Source organism: Aplysia californica, unplaced genomic scaffold (assembly GCF_000002075.1).
Source record: "Aplysia californica isolate F4 #8 unplaced genomic scaffold, AplCal3.0 scaffold00491, whole genome shotgun sequence".
NCBI classification, from domain to species: domain Eukaryota; kingdom Metazoa; phylum Mollusca; class Gastropoda; order Aplysiida; family Aplysiidae; genus Aplysia; species Aplysia californica.
Window position 1 is genome coordinate 199,193 of NW_004797761.1, and position 23,064 is coordinate 222,256.

Genomic DNA, 23,064 nt, shown 5'->3' on the forward strand with positions numbered 1-23,064 from the left:
ATCACATGCTCTTGTTTTTAAAGTTTTTGTATTGCCAAATGTGCTGTTCTGAATGGAATTTATAACTAAAATGTCAGAGAGATACAATTGAAAAAATAGACTATTTTTTATCAGATATATCTAAATAGGTGCTATAAGTGTATTTTATTAAATTTAAAGGCTTAAAAGTACATACATTTTAAATATGATCTTCATTATGACAAACTAACTTGTACCTGGTCAGCTACATTGTGTTGACACGGAAGTTGTTGATAACTTCATTCAAAGGCGCTTATTTACGAAGCTTAATGTCCAATGTTGACACAAACAGATGTTACCGACAGTTCCAATGCAAGCGAATTACGATCCCTCCTCAGGAGAACTCGTTTGGCAGATCGTTTAGCAGAATGGATTGTGGTGAACAAATGGAGATTGATGGATCTACATCTTTTTCTTCGGTAACAATACCAGACATGACATCGAGATCTAGAAATCTAAATCTAGATATCTAGATCTAGACCAAAAGTATAGAGACTATCACTATTATAGTACAGTTAGATCTAATTAATGTCATAGTCATAGTCATACTCATAGATCTCCGGACTCTGGTGCCTTAGATCTAGATCTAAAATCTAGATTTAGATATCTAGACATTCTAGATCTAATCTAGATTCTAGATCTAGAGATTTCTATTAGTATTTGGGACTACAGCACTTTTTTATGAGCAGCACTACTTAGTATATTCTAGGAGAAGACTTCAGTTGCGCCGACCACTATGACTATGAGACAGAGCAGAATTGAGGGGTAGGGGTAGATCTAGGGTTAGGGTTAGGCCTCTTCTTTATTGTGTTTGATGGGGTGGTTGCTCGTTACGGAAGTCCTTCCGATTTCTAAACACTGTTACACTGCCGTAACCACCTTGAATCTAGATTACTCACCTAGAATCTAGATTCAGACATCTACTAGTCTACTACGACTAGGCCCTAGATTCTAATTATTTTCTTATCTATTAGCCTACTGCTAGAGACAAATAGATCTAGAGATTATAATGAACGTGACTTGATCTACTCATAACATTGTCATGATAATTACTGACAAGGAAGTATAAAAAGGTCGGGAGTCAGAACGAGTCATGCGAAAAGTAGCGTCAGTTGCCACCTCCTAGTGAAGTAATTGACGCTGGTGTCAATTGCCACCGAGTGAAGTGCTGTCAAATCTGAAAACAACACTCTGGCCATCTTTTTTAGCTTTCTATTCTTAACATGTGTTACAAACGCTACCCTACATTGAGTTCAGCCTAATTATATTTAACCCCTTCTCGTAAAAGTTGATAAAAGTCATAATGAGTAGTTACACACATTCCGGGGTTTGAAAGGAAATAGTAGGAGGTCAATTTCCGAATGTTTTGCACTCTAATTCTTCTTTTTACCTGTAATGTATTCAAAACTAGATCTGATCTATCTATAAAAACGTATTTTTATCAGGTAGACCTAACATCATTTTCATGCGTGTATATGGTTCTCGGGACCCGTGTCCAAGAGACAGGGGAGCAAAGAATAGGACCACTGTATCCGTACCGTGCATGCTGTAGAAGGCAAAACTAAGGTCGGTTGGGCAAAGGGTTAGCCCTTTCCTGTAAAACAAAAAACTGCTACAAAAACACCAACAGCAAAAACAACACGACCGCCAGTTCTGGAAGATGGAAAACCTTCATCACCGAAGAGAGGAGAGAAAATAGAGCGAAGAATATGGAAAAGGCATTGACATCATGGAAACAGCTAGAAAATGATGCACAGGACAGACTTCGCTGGAAAAATGTTGTTGATGGCCGCGCTCCACAGGGAGTTAAAAAGGGCAAGAGAGAGAGATCATTTTGCATAAATAAATTCTTGTCAAGCTCATTAGAAAGATTTTGTAGTAAAACGGAAGTCTTGTTTCCTGGCTATCCTTTCGAGCTCCTCATGTCTAATTTAAATAGTGGGTCTATTTACACTCTAATTTAACTAGACAAACATCTAGACTTGCAATAGTCTCTGCCTAAACGCATGGTTCTTTGGAGGGCTCCTTAGTACAGTGGGTGTTGCATTCAACGAAAAGTCGGCTACAATGAGGCAATCCTCAATCCCCGATTTTTTCCTCTATCTCTTTGTAAATGTACGTCAGCTCCAACGAGGTTGCAAACAGACAGAGAAGTCGCTTTCAACGAGGTCGCAATAACCAATCAAACCCTCCTAATTAGGACTGGTATTGTATCTTTTCGTGTCTTTTCGCATTTTTTCTTTTTAACGGCGCTCGCAACTGCATCATAAAAGCAAGTTATATGAGCGAGCTGGACACGCTCCCAATTTGGACTGATATTGTATCTTTGCAAGTCTTTTCCTGTCTTTTTGCTGTGTCTTTTCATGTCTTTTCATGTCTTTTCGGGTCTTTTCACATTTTAGTATGACCGGTCAGAACTAACATAGTCAAGGTCTTGACAAGTTACTAATCTGACTGATAATAATTAAATAAGCTGCGGAAAAAAATTATTTTCAAATAATAAGCTGTTGATCCAGAATGAAGGAATCCTTTAGAATTAGAATGAATTCTAGGACAGGACAGGTCTAGTCTCTTTCTAGCATAGATCTTAGTGTTTACACCCGTTCTTTGAATCAGACTGTCCAGAAGAACTAGATTTTCAGTAGATCCAGTAATAGGTCTAGATCTTGTTTTGGCGTCGGTGGCCTAATGGTTAAGCTATCGGACTGGTAATCGTGAAGTTGCCTGTTTGGGGGATCGAGCCGCAGTCCCGACGTTGTGTCTTTGGGAAAGGCACTTTACATGAATTTTCCTCACTTCACCCAGGTGGGAATGGGTACCCGGCTATAGACAGCAAAAGATCTCAGTATTTTAGTGTTTTAGCGCCTATAAATGGCCGCTTGCTCTGTATGCTTCCCAGGAAGTTGAGATTGTTTCAGAATGCTCTCAGGTCTGCTGGGGTAATAGTATAGATTGTGAAGCACATAGAGCTTGCTGTTGAGCAAGGATTTGCGCTATCTATACAAATGCTATACTATTATTATCATTACAGCAGTTTTCGTAAGAAATGCCATTTAATATAATGACATGCTAACAAATGTTGGGTGTTTAAAACACACACATGATGATATGGTCCATATTTCGGGTTAACCCCATAAAATATGAAATGAATAATTGTGTCACAACGCGATGGAATCAGATGCTTGTCAATTTTTGGGCCTGTGGAGGGGTGTAATAGTTACAACAAGAAATTCACGCTTTGATTGAAGCCGGGAAAAGTATCGTGTTCACATGGCTACGTGGGCATCTGAGGAAACGATCAGATGGATCTCCTGGCGAAGGATTCCTTGTCCCTTCTGTTGGGATCAACAACGAACACTCTCCCACAAACTGACTTAATAAGTAAAAACCTAAACCTCCAGTCTGTGGGAGACTCTTTGGAAGAATTTCATTAATTTGTCTTGCTTTCGATGAAAAAAATACCAATCTATCTTGAAAGGAAGTCGAGGTAAATTTCCGATTGAAGAAGGTGGGGGTCACCTGGTTTCAGAGGTAAAATTATGGAGAAAATATCCGCCAAAGTTTGGTGGTAACTTCCATAGCTTGGGAAATGAACATTTACATCTTGTGTGCCTTTAATCAATTATTTTCAGTAAAATCCACACTGAAATGTGTTCTTAAATTTAAATATAAAACAGACATTAATGATGTTGAACCAAAAGATACGAATTCGATAAAAACTGCCAAACAGGTGGAAAAATGCTTTTTCTTCCGTTTTGTTAAATTTGACAAGAGCCTGATTTCACCACGATGCCTCACAATTGAAGTTTGAAGGAAATTAAGGGAAGTAACTCAGACTGTAATTTGTACTATGATCAGAAAATAAAATGAGTGTACTAATGTGACTAACGAATCTATTATAGTGTGGGCTGTAGGCCAAGCAGATTCACCACCACACAGCTTTTTGAGAAATCTGTATTTATTTCTGAAAAGCTATCCAACAATCTGTAGCTATTGTCTGTTAAATTTTATTTTCAGTGTAGGTGTTTTATACCCTGATGAATGCAAAATTAGATAAATTAGGAGGTGGGTCTCAATTCCACCTGTCACTGTCAGGACCAACCTCGGTTGAGAGGGATACAAAGTAAGTCCCATCAGAAAGATGGAGATGTAAACTTGATGAAAATGCTCCCTACACGAGAATGGAACTCTGATCTCATCTCCATTCACATGCATAGTCTTCACGATCAAAATTTAGAAAGGGATGAAAAAAAACTTATTCCTAAACTGTTAAAGATAGTATGGATCTATTCTCAACAGTTTGGGAGTATCAACAGCCAATGTTAGAGATTAATACTAAGAAATGAAGTCATTAAGTCGCTAATGGGTTTCACAAAGTAGTACCTTTCTGTGTTGACTGAGTGATTCATGTAACTATTCAAATGAAAATAATTTGGTCCTGGTCCACATGATGGTCTACCACTATAATGCCTTCAAACACGTCTCCCCTGACAGACCATAGTCTCTATCCTATCATAATGCTTTCTACCCATAGGGGCTGCACATAGTAATTTAAACTGTCCCTCCCTCCCCTCCCTCACCCTGATGCACTACTTTCAAGAAATTGGTCACAGAAAGAAGAAAATGTTTAGTAGTGGTTGAAGTAGATCAGTAGACCATCAAGTGCAGCTTTTGTCAGACTGGTCCAGTGGTAGACGGTCAAGTTGAACAGAAACATTTAAGTAGACTATTGGGCTATTTCATAACTTAAATGATTTGATGGATGAAGTCAAACAACTTGTTTAGCTATTTAATTACTAAAGAAGGAGTACTTCTTAGTTGGTGAAAAGTGTTCTATCATAATACTGACAGGTCATCATGTTTTTCTTTCTTTATATGTTACCTTTTCACTGTATTTTTTAATTTCAGCTGCCTACTACAGATGATTTTGTTCTTGTGAAGCCTATCAGCAAAGGCGCCTTTGGGTAAGTTCATTTTGATGAATAAAGTCAAATTACAATGAAATCACCAGTTCAGATTATTATAATGCTGTGAAAATAAAGAGAAAACTGACTGACTTTACTCTGAAATTTGTATTTTTACTCTTCTCTTCTGTGTATCACCAGTTCACATCATGTTACTGAAGGAGGCAGCGAGCATACAAATGTGAACCGCTAACTACACTCTTATAATCTTGATATAGTGTCATAATTTGAACATCTGGTTACGGATGCCTTGCTCATGATTTACTGGGTACACCACCTGGTAACATTCGTACGAATTGATCCCCATCAGTGTTAAGCATAGATTTTTAATGTAAAGGGTATTGAGAAATCAAAGTAAGCTTATAAAATGGATATTTTCACTCACTGCCTTGAGCGCCACAAAGAAATACAAAGATCACTTACTCTCAGCATTTCCTACTTCATCGTGTATCAGCTGAGATGGTTTTCATCTGAATATGTTATAATATTATTGTAAAAATGCATTTTGCTAATTAAGGCTCCAATGGTACAAAAATATGTATTTATATTTTAAAAAAGCTCCCTTTCACTTTCAACCTAGACTTTTGCTTTGATAAGAATCATTACTTTGTGTGTTAGAACATCCAAAAATAACTTGTCTGTGTCTGTGAATTTTTTTTTTCTTTTTTAAATGTCAATCCTGTCTGTGCATTGATGGATAGCCTATATTGATTACAAATGAGGGCTCAATATCAGAGCTAATTCAAGTTTCATGAATTGTAACACTGTCATATGGTGAAATTGTCTTACTTTTTAAAAATTGCTTTAAGAAAATATCGTTTTGAAAAACATTTGATGTTTTCTGATTTTACAGTGATTCAACTTTGTTTAATGTGAATTTTTAGGAAGGTGTGGCTGGGCTACAAGAAATCATGTCAGGAGCGGATGCTTGCGATTAAGGTTATGAAGAAAGTTGATTTGGTCAACAAGAATCTGATTGAACAAGGTGAGTAAGTCAGCGGTCACATCATTTTGTGATTTTGCCTGTATTGATGTTTTGTTTTACAAAATATGATGGCACATTTATGCAACTTCTGAATTTATTTATATATATATGCATACATATGTCGTAACACAAAAATTTCATCTGTATTGGGGGAATTAAAGTAAGTTTAGAAAGTGTTCTTTTTCATTTTCAATGTCTTGTTTTCTTTCTATTAACAGTGACAGCGGAGAGAGATGCTCAAGCAAGGTCAAGAAGCCCATTTGTTGTTCAGCTCTTCTACTCTCTACAGTCAAAGCAAAACATCTTTTTGGTAAGTGAACCTACAGGAAAATTGTTTATGACAGTTAGCAGAATGCTTGGCATATTGTATGCCATATTTTGAAGGTTTGAATGTTGTTGCTTCTGGTAAGATTTTTTCTTTGTTTGGGTGGTCAAGAAAGATTATTTTCAGCTTGTCTTTCAATTTATGTGTTGTATATTGGGATCGAAATTAAGAAAGAGGAAGACAACTACCCAGAGTGCTATAGTTAAACAAGATTGATATGAAACTGCTCGTTTCATTGATAATAATAATAATAGATTGCATTAATATAACGGTCTATCCTATTTGAGTATAAACTCTGAGGGCTTTACATCAATCACATGATCACTGAAAGGTAATAAAATTCATTCACGCAGGATAAGATATTTTGCAGTTACAAGATAAACTAGTTGAACCACTTAACTCTTTAAACGGGTGCTGGGAGTGTCCGGTGGTAATAACCGTGTCTGATACTAGTGATAATTGTTTCGTTTCATTTAGTGCCTGTTTTTGCTTGTTTTTTCGGAACTTTTCTCGAACCAAGTTTTTTAGTAATGACTAAGCCTTTGTTCTGCTATTTAGAAGTTGGAGGCAAACTTTGGGTTTATCATGAGACATAGTGCACCAGGTTTAGATGACTAGAAGAAAAAACTCTGGGAAACCGTGGAAAAAAACTCAGGATTTAAAGAGTTATAGAAAAACCGTTACAACCGTACTTTAAAGGTGGCACCTTTGAGTAAAATAGTCATCCCTTTTCTTTTCAAATTTTAACCCTCTGACCTTGATGTTTCCTATTTCCCCATCCCTGGGCCACTTTAAAATAGTTATCCCCATGTTTTCTATTTCCTCATCCCTAGGCCACTTTAACGTGGTTATCCCCATCCCTGGGCCACTTAAACATGGTTATCCCCAGGTACATCGATCTTATAGAGTACTGATAAGTTTGCCCTGGGCCAGATTAGCAGCCTCATGGGAGGTTGTGAAATGCCTTGGGTTGGTTTGTCAGCCTCATAGGATACTGAGAAATCGGCCCTGGGTCAATTAACCGGCTTCATGGGATGTAGAGGAATACGCCCTGGGTGTGTTTACCAGCCTTATGGGTTCAAAGGGTAAAGGACAGGGCTTTACTTAGTAAGTTGAGATTTGGTCAAAATAAAGGAGCCGATATTTAATGGTTTAATGATTAATTTCTACTTTCAGATCATGGAATATATGATTGGGGGAGATGTCAAGTCTTTGTTGATCATGCTCGGCTACTTCAGTGAGGAAATGTCTTGCTTCTATGCTGCGGAAGTCACGTTGGCTCTAGACTATCTGCACAAACGAGGCATTGTCCACAGGTATAGAAGTTTGTGCAGAAAGTTTGTCTGTTTATGCATTAAAACTAGTAATGGGTCTCATTTATTTTCTTTTAGGGAGTGCTCAGTGCACTTTTCTACAAAGATTATGTACACATTTTTTTATCACCAATGGCCGAATTCTTAAATGCATGAAGAAACTCATCTTCAACTAGGCTCTGTCTTTTTCTCCCCTACACTTCCCTGTAGAGCTGGAGTCAGTGACCCTGTCTATCCATCTGATCCTTGCTAACTTTCTCAGACATTTGTTCAAGATAACCCGGATCCTCCTTATGCAAGTCTGAGATGCATTCCATGTCTCACATTCATACAACAAGACTGACTTCACATTTGAGTTGATGTTCCTCAGCTGTTGTTCACAGCACAATATAAGCTCACTCATGCTTAATTGATTAGACTATACAGACATGCTCATTTTAACTGTGTTTTTATCTCCTACATAACATAAAGATATGTATTAACTTCTCGAATTTGAATGGGAGAAAACTTGAGCGTCATGTTTTAGATATTTGCATTAAAAGAAGATAATGGTGTGCATATAGAGAGTGCTCTTGGTAGGCCCTATTTCTCTAAAATTACTGTTATTGTGTTGATGTGCTTCTGTCCTGTAAAAAACAACCTACAAACAAATAACAATAAGGAAGCTTCATACTTGATTATAATCCCATTATTTCTGTTCACTATCCCCAGGGACTTAAAACCTGACAACATGTTGATTTCTGACTCTGGACATATCAAGTTGACTGATTTTGGCCTTTCAAAAGTGTCAATGGACTATCGTATGTGATCTTTGACATATATGCTTTATTTTTCAGTTCTATCATAACAAGCAGAAAAAATTGTAATTTGAAAAGTAAAAATAAATGTGTCAACTGTGATTAGGTGACTTTTTATTGGAAAAAAGTTGGTAGGATGTGATCCCTGATTTGGACTGTCAGTAAGTTTTGTGTGAAAGTACAGTTGAACCTGTCCAAGATTTGTCTGTCTGTCTGTCTGTCTGTCTGTCTGTCTGTCTGTCTGTCTGTCTGTCTGTCTGTCTGTCTGTCTGTCTGTCTGTATCTAAACATATATCACTCTCTATCTATTCATCTATCTAACTGATGTTCTCTCACATACAAACAGACACATCCACTCCCACATTTAAGATAAAGACTAACATAAGATTGTTCTACATTTTCTTCAGGTCCGAGCCCTCGGGCTGGTAGCATGACACCATTTGCTCGCGATCATTTGGCCCTGAGGACCCCCGGACAGATTTTGAGCTTACAGTCATCTCTTGCCTTTGTAAGTCAACATGTTTAACTTAGCTTGGCAGTAAACTACTGACTAGCAAAAAAATTGGCTCAACAGGTTTTTTGAAAGGAAAGTAGGCCAAACAAGTATCAGTCGAACCTGTGTAAGACGGCCACCCATTGTCAGGGAGAAAAGTGGCCGTATAATACAGGTGGCCGTCTTAGGCAGGACTGATCAAGATGAAGAAAACAAAACATTCCTTTCTGAGAAAACAAACTCTTCCTTTCTGAGGTTCCAACTGAAGGTAGTTGCATTGTCGTTTTTGTTATTTTTGTTGTTGATGTTGTTTTCGCTGGATTTTTTTTCTATTGTTGCTGCTTTTGTCACGGGTGACAATAAAATGAAATGTGTCAGACGAGAAAGACCAAGTGCTATGGTAAAACAAACACATGGGTCGCCACCACACGGAGAAGAGCGACGCTTCTGTCACAAGTTCATGTTGACGTCCTTTGTTACTTTGTTACAGACTGGGTAAACAGTGATCACTCATCTCACTTACGATTTGTGTATGGGTTCTGGGCGGAGCTTATGGGTTATGAGGGATCACACGCTTCCCTCCCCAGCAGCTGAAAATTAATTTTGTTACCTATTGGTCAACAGTGGGAGGGGCCTACGCAACATGATCAGTTGGAGGGACTACCTAACAACGACATGTTTTTAGATTATGACGGTTTGCCCACAACGCCAGAGGCCAATGCTTGATTTATGACAAAGCGTAATGGAGTCACTAAGGTGGCCGTCTAAGACAGGTGTTATTGCTTAGTGTGATAGGAGTTGTGTGTTAAAATATGGTGGCCGTGGCCGCGTTGGACAGGTGCCCGTTTTACTCAGTTAAATTATAGAAAAAAAACGCAAGGAGGGAAATGGAAAGTGTCTGTTTGTAGAGGTGGCCGTCAGGGCAGGTTTGACTGTATAAGTAAAAGGTACTCTGTTTATTGATAAACCAAAACTCTGTTGCTCCTAAGATTTTGTATGGGATCATAAGAGAAGAACGATTTAATCAAGAAAAATTTAGCTGTTCTTCAACTTCAAATAAAGCATGATTTTATTGCCTTTAATCTGATTTTGGAAGTGCAGTCAAATCTGCCCATATGAACATGTGTACAAATCGGACCCCCCCATGCATTAAAAAAATATAATGACACTGTCCAAGAGTATCACCTATCTAAGATGACTACTTTTCTCCTTGACAATCGATGGTCGTCTTAGACAGTTTCAACTGTATTTGACCATATCAGGTAAAAATGAAATCCTGTCGAATTCAATCGTTGTTTTGCCGGGGTAAAAAGCTCTCATACTGTAACTCTTTTATTTATGAGAGTAATCAAGTACTCCTTGATTATTGTCACACGGCTTTCGTATAATTCTCAAATGTCAACTTTTACAGAACAGGATATGCAAAAAATGGGATGAGAGTTATAGAGCTTTTTAAAAACCCCAGAATAAGTGGCAAATGAGACCAAAAAAACAAACTTTAGGGATTCATGCTGAAGACCTTTGCTTCACCTGTTATGCCTTTCCTGTTTGAAATACGACGTCACTTTGTGGCTTATTTATGCCACATGAAAACTACTCCCAATGCATTTGATTTTAGATTTTTTAAGCTTTTCTCATAACTTTATTTTGCTATCTTTTTTCTGTCAGACACTGAGCACAACCAAAAGTAATGCCTACTACCCAAAGGGGGATTCTTACTCGGACATGGATGACTCTACCAACCAATCGCAGCACCTAATGCCTCCCCACGTCTGGTCACCGAACAACAAGGGCAAGAGGAACTCTCTCTCACGCCGCATGTTGACGCCTGTAGGGAACAAGCAAGCCCTTCAGGTATTAGATCGTAAAGATGCTGTAAAAATATTTGGAAGGTTTATAGGAGTAAAACTGACCGCTGTATTGACATGTATATATTGAAGAGCGGGATGTGCTTTGGTGGACATTGTCCAGACTAATGGGAAATGTCTACGCATGCATGGGCGATGGAAAATGTTTTTGTTGTGACTTTTCTGTTTGTATTTTGGGGGGGAAAAAAAATTTCTTCTGTGTCCTTTCATGTTCTCCAGTCCTGTTTTGCCGTCTGCTCTCATCTCCATTTTCAGTCACACTAATAATGTTAGGGTAGGTAAGATCGAACCCCTAGCCTTCTTGGATATTGGCAAAAAAATTTGAAGGTCCCATGTACAAGCTGTGCTAGTTAAAGAATCCCTTGGTGGTCCTAAAATCGAAAAGTAAAATTTGGCTGCCCCTTGAGCCAAATTCAGAATTAATTTCTACCAAAACTGAAAATACTCTCGTCAATATAAGAAAAAATGTAGAGTACCTAAGAAATTGGAATGTGGCTGCCTACAAAGAAGAAAAATACAGTTGTGTCTCATACATAAAAATAAGTTGCACTACAGGTTGAAGAACCAGCAGTCAACTACCCCGGAGATGTTGTGTGGGAATGCAAAGAAGATAATAATGATGTAGATGACCACTGGAAACATCATTCTTGTGCTTTAAGTATTTAGAGACTGAGCATACTGAAGGATGTTGGGGGCAGGGGAAAACTAGAGCTATGGAAGTAATTATTTTAAGCAAAGAGATAAAAATAGTGCGGTGAAGAAATACAATTGGAGCATGTACACACACAGACAACTTTGGGTTTCTTATTCTGGTATGTATACCTTTGTCAATCCCAGACTTTTTGTACATTGTTGCTATAGATCCTGTAGACTTTTTGTTTCACATTCTGAATTTCAAGCCTCTAATTCAGGCTAGTTCTATTTTTCAGGGCTTGGCTGGTTTTGTAGTAAATTATGTCGCTTATTTCTTCTCTCACAGACCAGCAGGCTGTGCAACAGCAGTTATGGTTCCACGCCCCCTGTTCAGAGCCTGACTCCAACTCTACAGGAATCTCTTACATGGAGAAGTTCCTCAGCCAGTGAGCCCACCTCCCGGAAGGCCTGCAGTCTCTTGCAGTTGTCTTTGGCCTCCAGTGAGAACCTTTATTCCTTCTCTTATGTCATTACTACCTCCTGACTTTAAAATTATACTCAGAAATACAAATCTGTCAAATCTTTCTTTCTGTCACCTTAATTTTGTGTCTCATCTTGTATCTATTTAAACACTAATTTAAAACCGGGGCAGTGCTACTGACTGAAGTGTCTTTAGGCCATTCCCAAAGGGGGGACATTAATATGTTCTTTTGCACAGTAGAATTGTAAATGGGCTGATTCATCAATGTCATGCTCATAAAAGTGCCTGAACTGCAACAGGGAACTGCTGCTTTTTCTTTTCTAATCCTTACTATCGTCATTTTACCTCTACTTCTGTTGTATTTTAGTCACACTCTTGTCACCCGTTATTTCCGGGGTGCCTTGATAGTCGAAGCAGACTTTGTGCTGTTGAAGCTAGACAGGTGAGCAGAGTAAGCCTGATTCCCTGTAAGGGCTTCTCTGTTGACATCCACCCCTTGGCGCTCATATGACCTAATGCAGTTGCGAGCGCCGTAAAACCTCTACATAAAAAAACAACTCCCCCCTCCCCACTAATTTCTCTTTTTAACTTTGGCAATACATGTTCATCTTGTCCACCGCACATTTATTCACAAACACTTAAGCACACAAGAAGTTAACAGATTAGTTTTCTGCTGAATGCCCACTTGCATCTTGGTTTGAGTCATGGTGATACTTTTTTAAACTTAAGTTCGGGATCAGAAGCTTGCAATATCTTTTGTTGATTTCATTTGTGCATTTTGCTCCTTTAAAGAAGTCCAATTATGTTGACTTTATTCTTTTTCTTTTATTTCATGGAAACCACCCTTGAAAATATACTCTGGTCTTTTAGAATGTAAAATAAGTTCAGCTTTCATTCATGTTTACCTTTGCAGGAAAACATGACAGTACTTATGCACTTGGATCTGGTGGGAACTGCAGCACAGTGTCGCTGTCTGACATCCCCAGTGCAACAAACGCTGTTGAAATGGACATGTCTATCAATGACCACGGCAATAGTGCTTGTGATCCAGATCTAGAAAGGAGCCACGGAGATGATGTCAACTCAACTTGTAGCTCCCATAAGGTTCGGGATGGTTGCACCAACACCCAGCACCCCCCTAGTTGTGATAGTCATATCATGCCTTTATTTCGAGATGGAGAGGTGGATGATGAAACTCCAATGTTGCATCGGACTCATGATTCTGTGTGGAATTCTTACGCCGCTCGCAATCTCCGCTCCATGGCAGATGGATCTTACACTGATTCAGGGTCTCTTGGAGGCAGCTTTCTTTCTGATTCACATTCCAAATTTCTGGGCACTGTTCGTGTTGAAGAAATGGGTAAACCTTCCCCTTCCCAGCAAGTGTCAAGTGAAAGTGTTCGAAAGTCTGTAAAAAGTCAGAAAGAATCTTCCAATACAAACTCCTCGGCAATTCGTAAATTTGTGTTTTCGAAAGATGGTGTAAGTCATGGAGGTAGTAGCAGCAGCATCTCTGATTTTCCGGAAAAGATCTCTGTCACTAGTGAAAGTAGCCTCAGTGATAACGTCTTCCAAAGTTCTGACTTAAGCAAATGGTCTCTTGCCTCCTTTGAGAAGGCTCGAGGTGTGGTCTCTGGACTCGACGACTCTCTCAGCGGTGCTCGTTGTTTCTCCCAGACCCATTCCGTTGCTGCCTCGACTGACATGGATTTATCCAGTGACTTTTCTTCTCATTTTCAAGGCAGGGACAAACTTTTAGACAGCACCCGCTTGTCCATAGATTTTGGTCAGTCTCAGGTTAGTTTAGACTCGGGGCCTGAATTGAAGGACTTGAGCAAGTTGTCTGGGCTAAGCCGCATAGCTCTTCAACCTATTAATCCAGATCAGCACAGAGACAGCAAGACGCTTCCTCATTTGAAAGTTGTTCCTGGAAAACGGTCTGGGGATTTGTTAAGGAAAGAGAAAGAGCAAGCTCCCAACAGTGAAGGTTTAGCAACTCGACGGAAGTTGAGCCGTCCTGGCCTGAGGCGTGTTCTGTCAGACACGTTTGACAAATGCCTTGAGAAATCATCGAGTTCCTCATTCAGTCGATCAAAAAGTGTCCGCCAATCTCCAACTAAGGCTCGTCAAGTATCCTTGACTAGAAAGAGCAGATCAGTGGATGATGAGTCTACTTCTGATGAGGATGTTCATTTTGACAACGCTCAACGTTTCAAAAGACCATTGTCGTTTTCTTCAAGCTTTAAAAACTCTCCAGAGCGCTCCTCAGAGCTTCACTCAGGTTTGACTCCTGAGGTAGAAAAAATTAATTTTGCAGATGGCAGCATGGGGCGTCCAGCCAAAGCATTACGCTTAGACAGGGATCTTTACACCAAAAACCTCTTTGGGTCTAATTCAAACATTGAAAATTCCGAACATACTTCATCCTATTCTGGTAGTCCAGATTCAGTTCACATACAGTCCTTATTTGGTGGGAGAGAAAATATGCAGTCTGGAACTCAAGATCTTCGGAAGCAGACACTGAAGCAGCTTCAGGCCTGCAGTAATAAGGCTTTGCTCGCAGATGCTCCCTCCAGCTCGCATCTTGTTTCCTCTCACTCCAGAACTGCTCCTGCTCACACTGGTTTGACCATGGAGGTGAATGCCCTAGAGCTTGCTGACGTTGTTGCAAAGTCAAAAGATCACTCTAGAACAGATGCAGTCGACAAGGAAGATGAGCCACTGGGTGCAAATCCAAGTGCTCCTACTGAGGAAGACAGCAGCAGTGGCAGTGACCCCAGTACGAGTACAGATGGAAAGAGAGAGACGTCAGAGTCTGCTAAAGAGGAGAGCTCCGGTGATTCTGGTGATCAAGATACAAAAGCTGTTGGATCAACACTGCATAGGTCTAATGCTGTGGGGAACTTGGCGGCTTTTCCTTTGCACAGCCCCACTTCTGCGACATTGGCCATATTGCAGCCAGATGTTCCTACCGATGGTGATGCTCCACCAATATTAGACGATTTGAGACAGAAAGAAGTGAGGTTCTTTTTAGCTTCGCCTTCCTCAGGGCCAATACTAGCCTCGTCTCCTGCCCCAGGCTCTCAGTCGAGCATGATGGAGACTCAGAACAATTCAGACTTAAAACCTTTGATCTTCAAAAAAGGTGTTTCTACCCTGAACTCATCCTTTGACTCTGATGGCTGCCTAAACAACACCATAGAGACAGAGTACAACGATCCTCCATCTTTCTCATCTTCGCAAGAGAAAATGGAGAGTCACAGAAAACGTTCCCGCAGCAGTTCGCTATCTTCACATTCGGATGGTGCTGAGCTTCAGGGGGAAAATGGGAAAACCAAACCCTTGACCCCTCGTTCCACAGATGTGTCACCTTCCCTTATGTTTAAGGGCATGTCACCTGTGCCCAGGCGAAAATCGGATGATTCATCATCAGAAGAAGAGAACTTGGCAGGCCACACTGATCTGGTCAGTAAGAGTGGTCGTGTGAGCAAAGGACAAAGGATGCCCAGCATTGCTGAGGGAAAGACACTTGACTACATTGATGATCAGGCTTTTCTGAAGCCCCTGGGTGTTGAGGAAGTAAGTTGTGACAGTTACTTAGCACACAAGTGTGAATGCTATAAGTATTTTGACCAGATGAACAAAACTTAGGTGCTGATGTTTTGTTACCGTAATTAACCAATATGATCAACTGCAAAGGGTCGATAAGTTTGGTGAACAATGAGAAATATATTATGTAAATGTTCACATTTGCAAAGAAACTTTCCTAGATTTATGTGACATTTCTAAAGTGTTCTCCACCTTGATACTTTTGGTTTATATACTTAGTTGGTTTTTTTTATACATGGTTCCTTTAACTGTATTCTCTTTGAACTGGTTTCTGCAATCTGACAATTATTAGGGAATATCCACTGAAGTCAGTTTTTGAACCCATAAAATAAAACTCAGCAGAGAAAGTCCTTGCTTTTCCCTCTTATTTTTCTGCTTACTAGATTGCTCTTTTGTTATTGTCAATGTAAATTTGAACGAGTCTGCCTTGCCCTTGGCATTAAACTCTTCTGCTTTTCAGAGTCGAGTGTTGTCCAAGCATGTAAGGCATGCTGTGATCGGCACTGAGGAGAAACCTCTCGTCTCAGTGCATTCTCCACCACAAGATGCGGTATGGTTTACTGTTTCTCAAATAGGGCTGACATTTTTTTTAAAAATTGTGTTTTTTCCAGTCTGGCAAAAAGCAGAAAGTTTAACATATACACTATGAAAGAACATTTGGCGTATATCTTTTTTTTCCGGGGTATCCTCATTTGAGTACTAACTAGTCTGGGCTCTGAGAAGACTTATGGAAGATATACAGCATGTGAGTTGAATAGCTGTACTTTGCTGTGCATAGCTCTTTTTTAAAAAAGCTATGGTAAATTGATGAGGGTGTATTTATTTGAGAGAGAAATGTGGCAGTCAGTCTTAACTTTCAAGCTGCAAGTGATTACCATTGAAACAAAGGATGTTAATGTTACCTTGTCACATAATGAGTTCCACACTTAACAAGGCGAAACTAAAATTTTGTCAAAATTTATTTGTTTAATTTTAAAAAGAAGTGTGCATCGCCTTTATGAAAGTCTAATAATGAACAAAGGAATGAAAGCACTTGAGAATATCAGGTCAAAGTTCATTTTTCTTCTTTTTTTTGTTTGTATCTCAGCTCCAGGAGCAGTACATACTAAAAAAAATTGATTATAAATGGATTACAGAAATTGGGGGACTCGTGGTTTAAAAGTTATGGTGTTTGCCTCTCATTCAATAGGTCCCGGGTTAGAATCCAGACAGCGACAGAAAGTTTCTTCTCTAAAATTGTCTCCTTTCTTCTCCTTTCCTGCTCTTTAACCATGTTCTGTTGTCTGCTTTCATCCTCACTTTCTGCCTCCTTTCCCCTCCCCTTTGCCCCCTACTTTGGGCTCCCCCCACTCTTTCTGCGGCCTTTCTACTGCTACTCCTTGGCTTCTGCTTACTGCTGTCTTTCAACCACACCCCTTATCTTACGGAAGGTAAGATCTAACACTTAGCCTTCTCGGATAAGGGTGTAAAGGGCTCCTGTGCAAGCTGTGCACTTTAAAGATCCCTTGGTGCTCCTAAAGTTGATAAGAGTAGGCTTCAGCTGCCACCTCAGCAAAATTCAAAATTTTCTACCAACTGAAAGATGTTTTATGTGTCCTGTACGCTCATAATATGAGTCATATGAGTCATATGGCCTTATGCAGTGCGAATGCCGTAAAATACTTACAAAAGACCCCCAAAATTCCCAGAAATTGCAGCTTTCTTTGGATTTGCAGAAGCCTCTCGTTTCAGCCCCTGAAAAATATTTCCTTTCACAAAGTGTCACTGCTTTTATTTCCAGGGAAAAAATGTTCTCTTGAAATGCAGATTCTATCAGTGATCTTCACCTGTAATCACAATTTCCACGACAAATCTTTTTTCTTGATGTATAAATAATGTGAATAAAGCTTTAAAAAGTTTTTTTTACATTTGATCCCATTTTTTGTTTGTTTGACTGTAGATGCTTTTTGCCCCTATCAACTCAGTTCAGATCATTTAGGATGTGGGCTTTGACCCTGCCTGACTAGGTCAACTCAGACTGAGAAGGATGCAACATCCCAATGGAAAGTTGGAGATACTCGATAAAAATTCTCCCCACATGGGAACTGAACTCAGGTCATCTTTGTGCTATGACAATGTGGTTAGTTTCTACACTACATTTGCTAGTATCCTATTTGTGTTTTTTTGCTTGATAAATAATTTTTCTTAAGGTGTATTCTTACAATGGCAGCTTGCGAGCTGTTAGAATGACCTATAGTTAATATAAGGTGTCGTATGTTGCCTTTACCCTCTGCACACATCCACAGCATCTGCCGCCGTCTAAGACCCCGAAGCTGAGTGCATCACAGCACGACTTCGTGTTCCGGACGCCTGGCAACAAAGTTCACACACCGAGGCACACGCCTGGTGCTCACCTGCAGACCCCTCTGAGGACGCCCAAAAGTGTTCGCAGAGGGCCCGAGCCGCAGGGGGATGATGGGAGAATCTTGGGAACGCCGGACTATTTAGCCCCTGAAATTTTGCTTCAGAAGCCTCACAGTGAGTTTCATAATCTTTAGTTAAAAAAACAAAAACTTTTTTGTGGAAAAAAACATGCTTATTGACTGCTCAGTAGAAGATTCTTTTTTTAAAAATGGAGTTTTCTAAATCTGCTTGATTTTGTGACAGTTTTCATCCCAAATGTAAATCCTTCTGTTCATGTTTCAAATTGAGAACATATTAGATAATTGGTTTGTATAAAACATTTGTGGAGGGATTGTATTTTCAGGCTGAAGGGAGGACATAACAATTATTTCCTCTTTTTTTCTACGTATTTCCTGTATTTTGTATTTTCTGACCTGGGATATATTGTATATTTATGGCTTACTATATTTTGGAAATGAATGGTTATGGCCAAATTCAAAGTGCTTGGTGGTGTATAGGACAATAGGCATTTTTATGTTTATTGTCTTATAAAACCTTGTTTGACATAAGATGCTTTTTCGTAATACCTATTAGCACTGAGGATCATATTGTAGAAACCCATTGATGCTGTTGCAAGTAAATTTTTGTATCACAGAGAACGTAAGGTGTCTGTTGTTGAAGAAGATTTGTGTGTCAACTAAAAAATCATAAAACTTGGCTTCCACAGATAATAAGTTTGATGTTCTTGCTCATGAGATGTCAGATGTGGTTGTTGGGGAAAACGCTCATTTTTCAAGCATGTCATGAAATGGACGTTTCTTTTTCCGCAGGTTTTTCTGTTGACTGGTGGGCACTTGGAGTTTGTTTGTACGAGTTCCTCACTGGCCTTCCTCCCTTCAATGATCAGACTCCAGAAGCTGTTTTTGAAAATATTCTCAACAGAAGTAAGTGCTTTTTTTTCTCAAACTATTGTTTATCAGAGGTATCGAAACTTTGAATGGTGGCAATTTTAAAAGGTTTATCAAAATTCAGAAAAAAAATTCTTTGTATACAATGTAATATATTATCAATCTCTTACGAATTTACGTGCAAGTTTAGTTGTTGATTTTTTACCATAATGAATAGTATTATTTTACTCATTGAAATACATATCTTGCATTACACGACACCCAGTAGGAAGTTAAGTGCCTAAGATGTATATTTTCTGTTTCAGACATTGTTTGGCCTGAGGGGGAGGAAGCTCTGAGTGAAGATGCTCAGTCAGCTGTGGAGCAACTGCTGACCATGGATGTAGAGAGAAGGCCGACTGCTAAAGGTCAGGGAGGCTTTATGTCACTTTTTCAGTCTCTTGGTTAAATAACTTTGTCAACACCTAATTTATATTAAAAAATGATGTTCTTGAATTATTTATAAGTCTTTTTCCCACCCTTCATCCTTAGCTTTTAGCTTTAATAGTTTTTATCACCACAGATCAGTCTTCAGTCAAGTTTTTTGAAGTACTTGCAAATGGGTGCTGAATATTTGGTCTTAGGGATCTGCCTGGTTGTAAAACTGACAAGAACTGATTTATTTGTTCTCACAGCACTACCCTATATATGCTGAATAGAAATGAAGCACTGGCTTGTTTAAGTTTGCCTGGTTCTGTGGTTAACCCAATCTTGCGCCATAGCAGGACCATCCTGGGCTTTATTTGACAAACAGTATGTGTGGCTGCTAATGTAGTAAGATAAGGATGACCTAATCTATTACTTATGTATTGTTGCCAACATTTTGAAGAAAATTTATTTTATCTGTTGGATTAATATCTGCAGATTTGTTGTCAGAATTACAAAGTTTTTTATGAGCCCTTAGAACAAAATTTTTATTTTTTGATGATTCAGCACTTGGAGTTTGTTTATATGAGGTCCTCACTGGCCTTTCTCCTTTCAATAATTTCGACTCTGTTTCTTTAACTCACTCAGCCCTGAGGCCAAGGACCTGGTCTACTGCCTTTGCCTAGTGGCTTAAGGTGTTTTTGTAAAATCAGAAGAAAGAAAACTAGATCAACTTCCATCGCTGTAATATTTCGCACACAATTTGTTTAGTCATTACTTTGACTATTACCATTTACAGAATTTGAAAATATTTAATAATAGTCTGTGAGATATTGCCTTTTGAAAAAAGGTCGGCAACACACACTGAAAAGTGGCTCGGATGAAAGACCAAGACTCATTCTCATTTCCCACTTCGCTACCATTTGCTAAGTTATTTTCAATTGTAGGTCAAGAAAGCAACCTTTTCCCTTGTAATGGTCTGTTTCTTATAAAGAAATGGCCAGGGGTCACTTATAAAGTATAGTCTGTTCTTATTTGATGTGTGTTCACGTTATTTCTGTAGAAATTCCCATCCTAATACTGTCGGGTTCAGGGCCCAATGCAGAAGTGTGCAACTCGACTATCTCGGGCTCAAGGCTGAGTGAATTTAACAAGAGAAAATATGAGATTTTTGGTTTTATCCTTTTTTTGTACAGGTGTCAAGGCAATGCCTTTTTTCACTGCACTAGATTGGTCAAGTGTGCTACATATGGAAGCTCCTTTCGTACCCCAACCAGATGACAATATGGACACAACATACTTTGACCGTAAGTTGTGGCATCTATCACCTTTTTTGCTTCTTTTTTTGTTTTTATCTATCTTCTCTTCACTGTGTTGTGTTTGCTGTTTGGGCAGGGTTTTTTTTTGTATGCTAAATGTCAAGATAACCATTTATTTGTAGGGATAAATCACTGGATAGGTGCAGTTATGGTCAGGTACTGTACAGGCAATAACAACAATTTTCTTCATGTTGTTTCATCTTGACTTGAATTCTTATCTTTGAAAGCCTAAAAGTCCTCGTGTGTTTTTAGCATGGTAAAGAAAGCTCACATTATGTAAATGTCAATGTGCATTTTCTGAATATAATTTTGTTTGAATTTTGTATGTAAATATATAAACAACTGATTAAGACAAGGGTAATTTCGTTTTTATTCTATCTCATTTGGCTATATTTTTTTCCCCAATAGTTTGATTTGAAAATTAAATTGTTTTATTGTCATTTTAGCTGCTCATTGGATTTCATCTTTCAACCTTACTCATACTTACGTGATATGGACTTTACAGAGAAAGCCTCTGTTTTCACATATTTTAAAGAAGGAATTGAGAGTACTGGTATCCAAGTTTTAATAGCTAATAGTTGTTATTTTTTATTTTTTTTATTTGAATCTTTTTGCTTTTGTGATTTTTTCAGCAAAAAATGCTGAGATGAATCTGGTGATGTCTGCTGTGGACTTATAAGATCTGAAACAAGTTTTCCTGTACAGCAACAAAGAAGACTCTCGGCTGAGTTTGACTGACCTTTTGACTACGGGGAGTGCAATTAATATCATTTCAGTATCGTACTTTTGGGGGGTTTTTTTGCAAGTGTTTTGCTGAGTATTTTTATTGGGAATGTCGCCAGCATTCATTCAAAAAAACAAAACAACCAACACCTAAGCATAGAATTAACCTGAAGCAGGCTTAACCTGGCCTTAATGGAAAGTTGTGAGTGACTGAGTAATGCATTATGTCTGTATTATTTTTGTTGTCTACTACAGAATGTCATGACAAGTGAGAAAGTGCATCTCTCTGTCTAAAGGATTTGATTAACTTCCATTAATTACCATGGCTGCAATGGAATATGGACATAAATGTATTTTCTGGGTCTAGAGATGGTACCTTAAAATGTTTTGCTCTGGTTGTATGGAAACACTTAATGTGTCTTTGATGTTACTTTACATATTAATTTCCCCTCTATTCAGGAAACGATAAATAACTCAGTTTTGTGTACAGTTTCTTTCTTTAGTCTACAACTTTTGTTAAAACAGCATCTTCTGTGATCATACTTAAGCAGCTTAAGCATATATAGTTTTGCGATTTTTGCAGCATTATTAACTTAATCATCATGTACAATTGGAACGGTTTCTGCCAAATTTTGGTTTTGGGGATTGTTTCTCCAAAATTTTTGAGGAGAAATGTAAAGAAATGTGCCTTTGCAGAAAAAAAATGTCGAGGAATTTGAATCTTTTCTAGCATTGTGTGTACGTAAATGCTTTTTTGTGGGTCTTACTGGAGTGTGTCATCTATGTTCTGTATGATCTTAATAGTCAAGTGATGAAATGTTTTATTCTGTCATGGAAAAACCTGTGGCACTGCATATTTTTATATCTTTTAAAAAAATATTTACCTTTTGCTAAGAGTTCAATCCAAATTTTTACCGTCTTCATGATATATGGTTCAGAGTTTTAGAAACATTTTTATGAATTCATATTTTGCTATATGGTCCATATATTTTTGCAAAGATTTACAGTTGAAAGGACTTTTTTTTCTTATCTTTGATAATGTAGTGTCCACCTGTGTGAAGGTAGACCTTAGTAATTTGCCCTGACTTTGTTTTTTTCAGATGTTGATGTACTGAGTATATCAATGTAATCCCTACTTTAAAATATTCACATAATCTACATAATATTTCTCATGGTAAACTATTATCCAAGATTATTTTCTTTCGACGTGTCCATGGTTGTTTGAGTGAGTTTTGATGTTTTTGTTTTTTATGTAAACAGCAAGTGAATTTCTGCTTATGAGTGCTTGATCAAACCACTGTTCCCAACCTCTTCGAATGTGAGCTGTATGTATTTATATATCTGGTCTGTTGTGTATGCATGTACAGTGTGTGGGGAACATGCTGTGTTCCCACTGCTCTCTGTATCCTTGAGAACATATTAGTGATTGCTGGTGGAGCTGCTGAATGGACTTACTTCTCCTTTCCTATTTCTCTATCATTACTTGCCTCTTACTAAGGTTTCCCCTCGCACATTAATATATGAGGCATCATGGTGAAATCAGGCGCTCGTCAAAATAATAAAATTAAAGATAACAAATAACAGCATTTTTTTCTGCTGGTGTTGCAATTTTTATTGAATTTTTATTTTTTGGCTCAACACATTTTATCTCCATTTAATAAAAACACATTTTTGTGTCGATTTTACTGAAAAATGTTGATTAAAGGCACAAAGAAAAAAAATGTTCAGCTAGTTGGGACTCTCAAGCTGTTGAATTCTTCATGCTGTGGCTGCCATTTTCTCACTTATTTAACCCCTGAAACCAGATGACCTCACCTCCTTCAAACGCAAATATCTCAACT

General features: G+C 38.5%; 1 protein-coding gene across 1 annotated transcript; it reads left to right on the forward strand.

Annotated features, from left to right (window-relative positions):
* The first annotated feature begins 268 nt into the window (after positions 1 to 268).
* LOC101852430 lies at positions 269 to 22,111 on the forward strand. Its single transcript, XM_005105776.3, has 16 exons — positions 269 to 437; positions 4,927 to 4,982; positions 5,867 to 5,967; positions 6,186 to 6,277; positions 7,469 to 7,608; positions 8,317 to 8,405; positions 8,810 to 8,910; positions 10,564 to 10,749; positions 11,743 to 11,896; positions 12,791 to 15,456; positions 15,947 to 16,036; positions 17,772 to 18,003; positions 18,699 to 18,812; positions 19,082 to 19,183; positions 20,378 to 20,488; positions 21,133 to 22,111. Exons 1-16 carry the CDS (start codon positions 288 to 290, stop codon positions 21,177 to 21,179), a joined length of 4,431 nt encoding a protein of 1,476 aa, XP_005105833.1. The 5' UTR covers positions 269 to 287; the 3' UTR covers positions 21,180 to 22,111.
* Positions 22,112 to 23,064: the final 953 nt, after the last annotated feature.

Excerpts from the sequence above, each read along its gene's own strand:
- LOC101852430 (XM_005105776.3), top strand. The coding sequence starts at position 288 with ATGTCCAATGTTGACACAAACAGATGTTACCGACAGTTCCAATGCAAG. Across the intron at positions 11,897-12,790 it reads GCAGTTGTCTTTGGCCTCCA|GAAAACATGACAGTACTTAT; the intron begins GTGAGAACCTTT and ends TTACCTTTGCAG. Across the intron at positions 20,489-21,132 it reads GGACACAACATACTTTGACC|CAAAAAATGCTGAGATGAAT; the intron begins GTAAGTTGTGGC and ends TGATTTTTTCAG.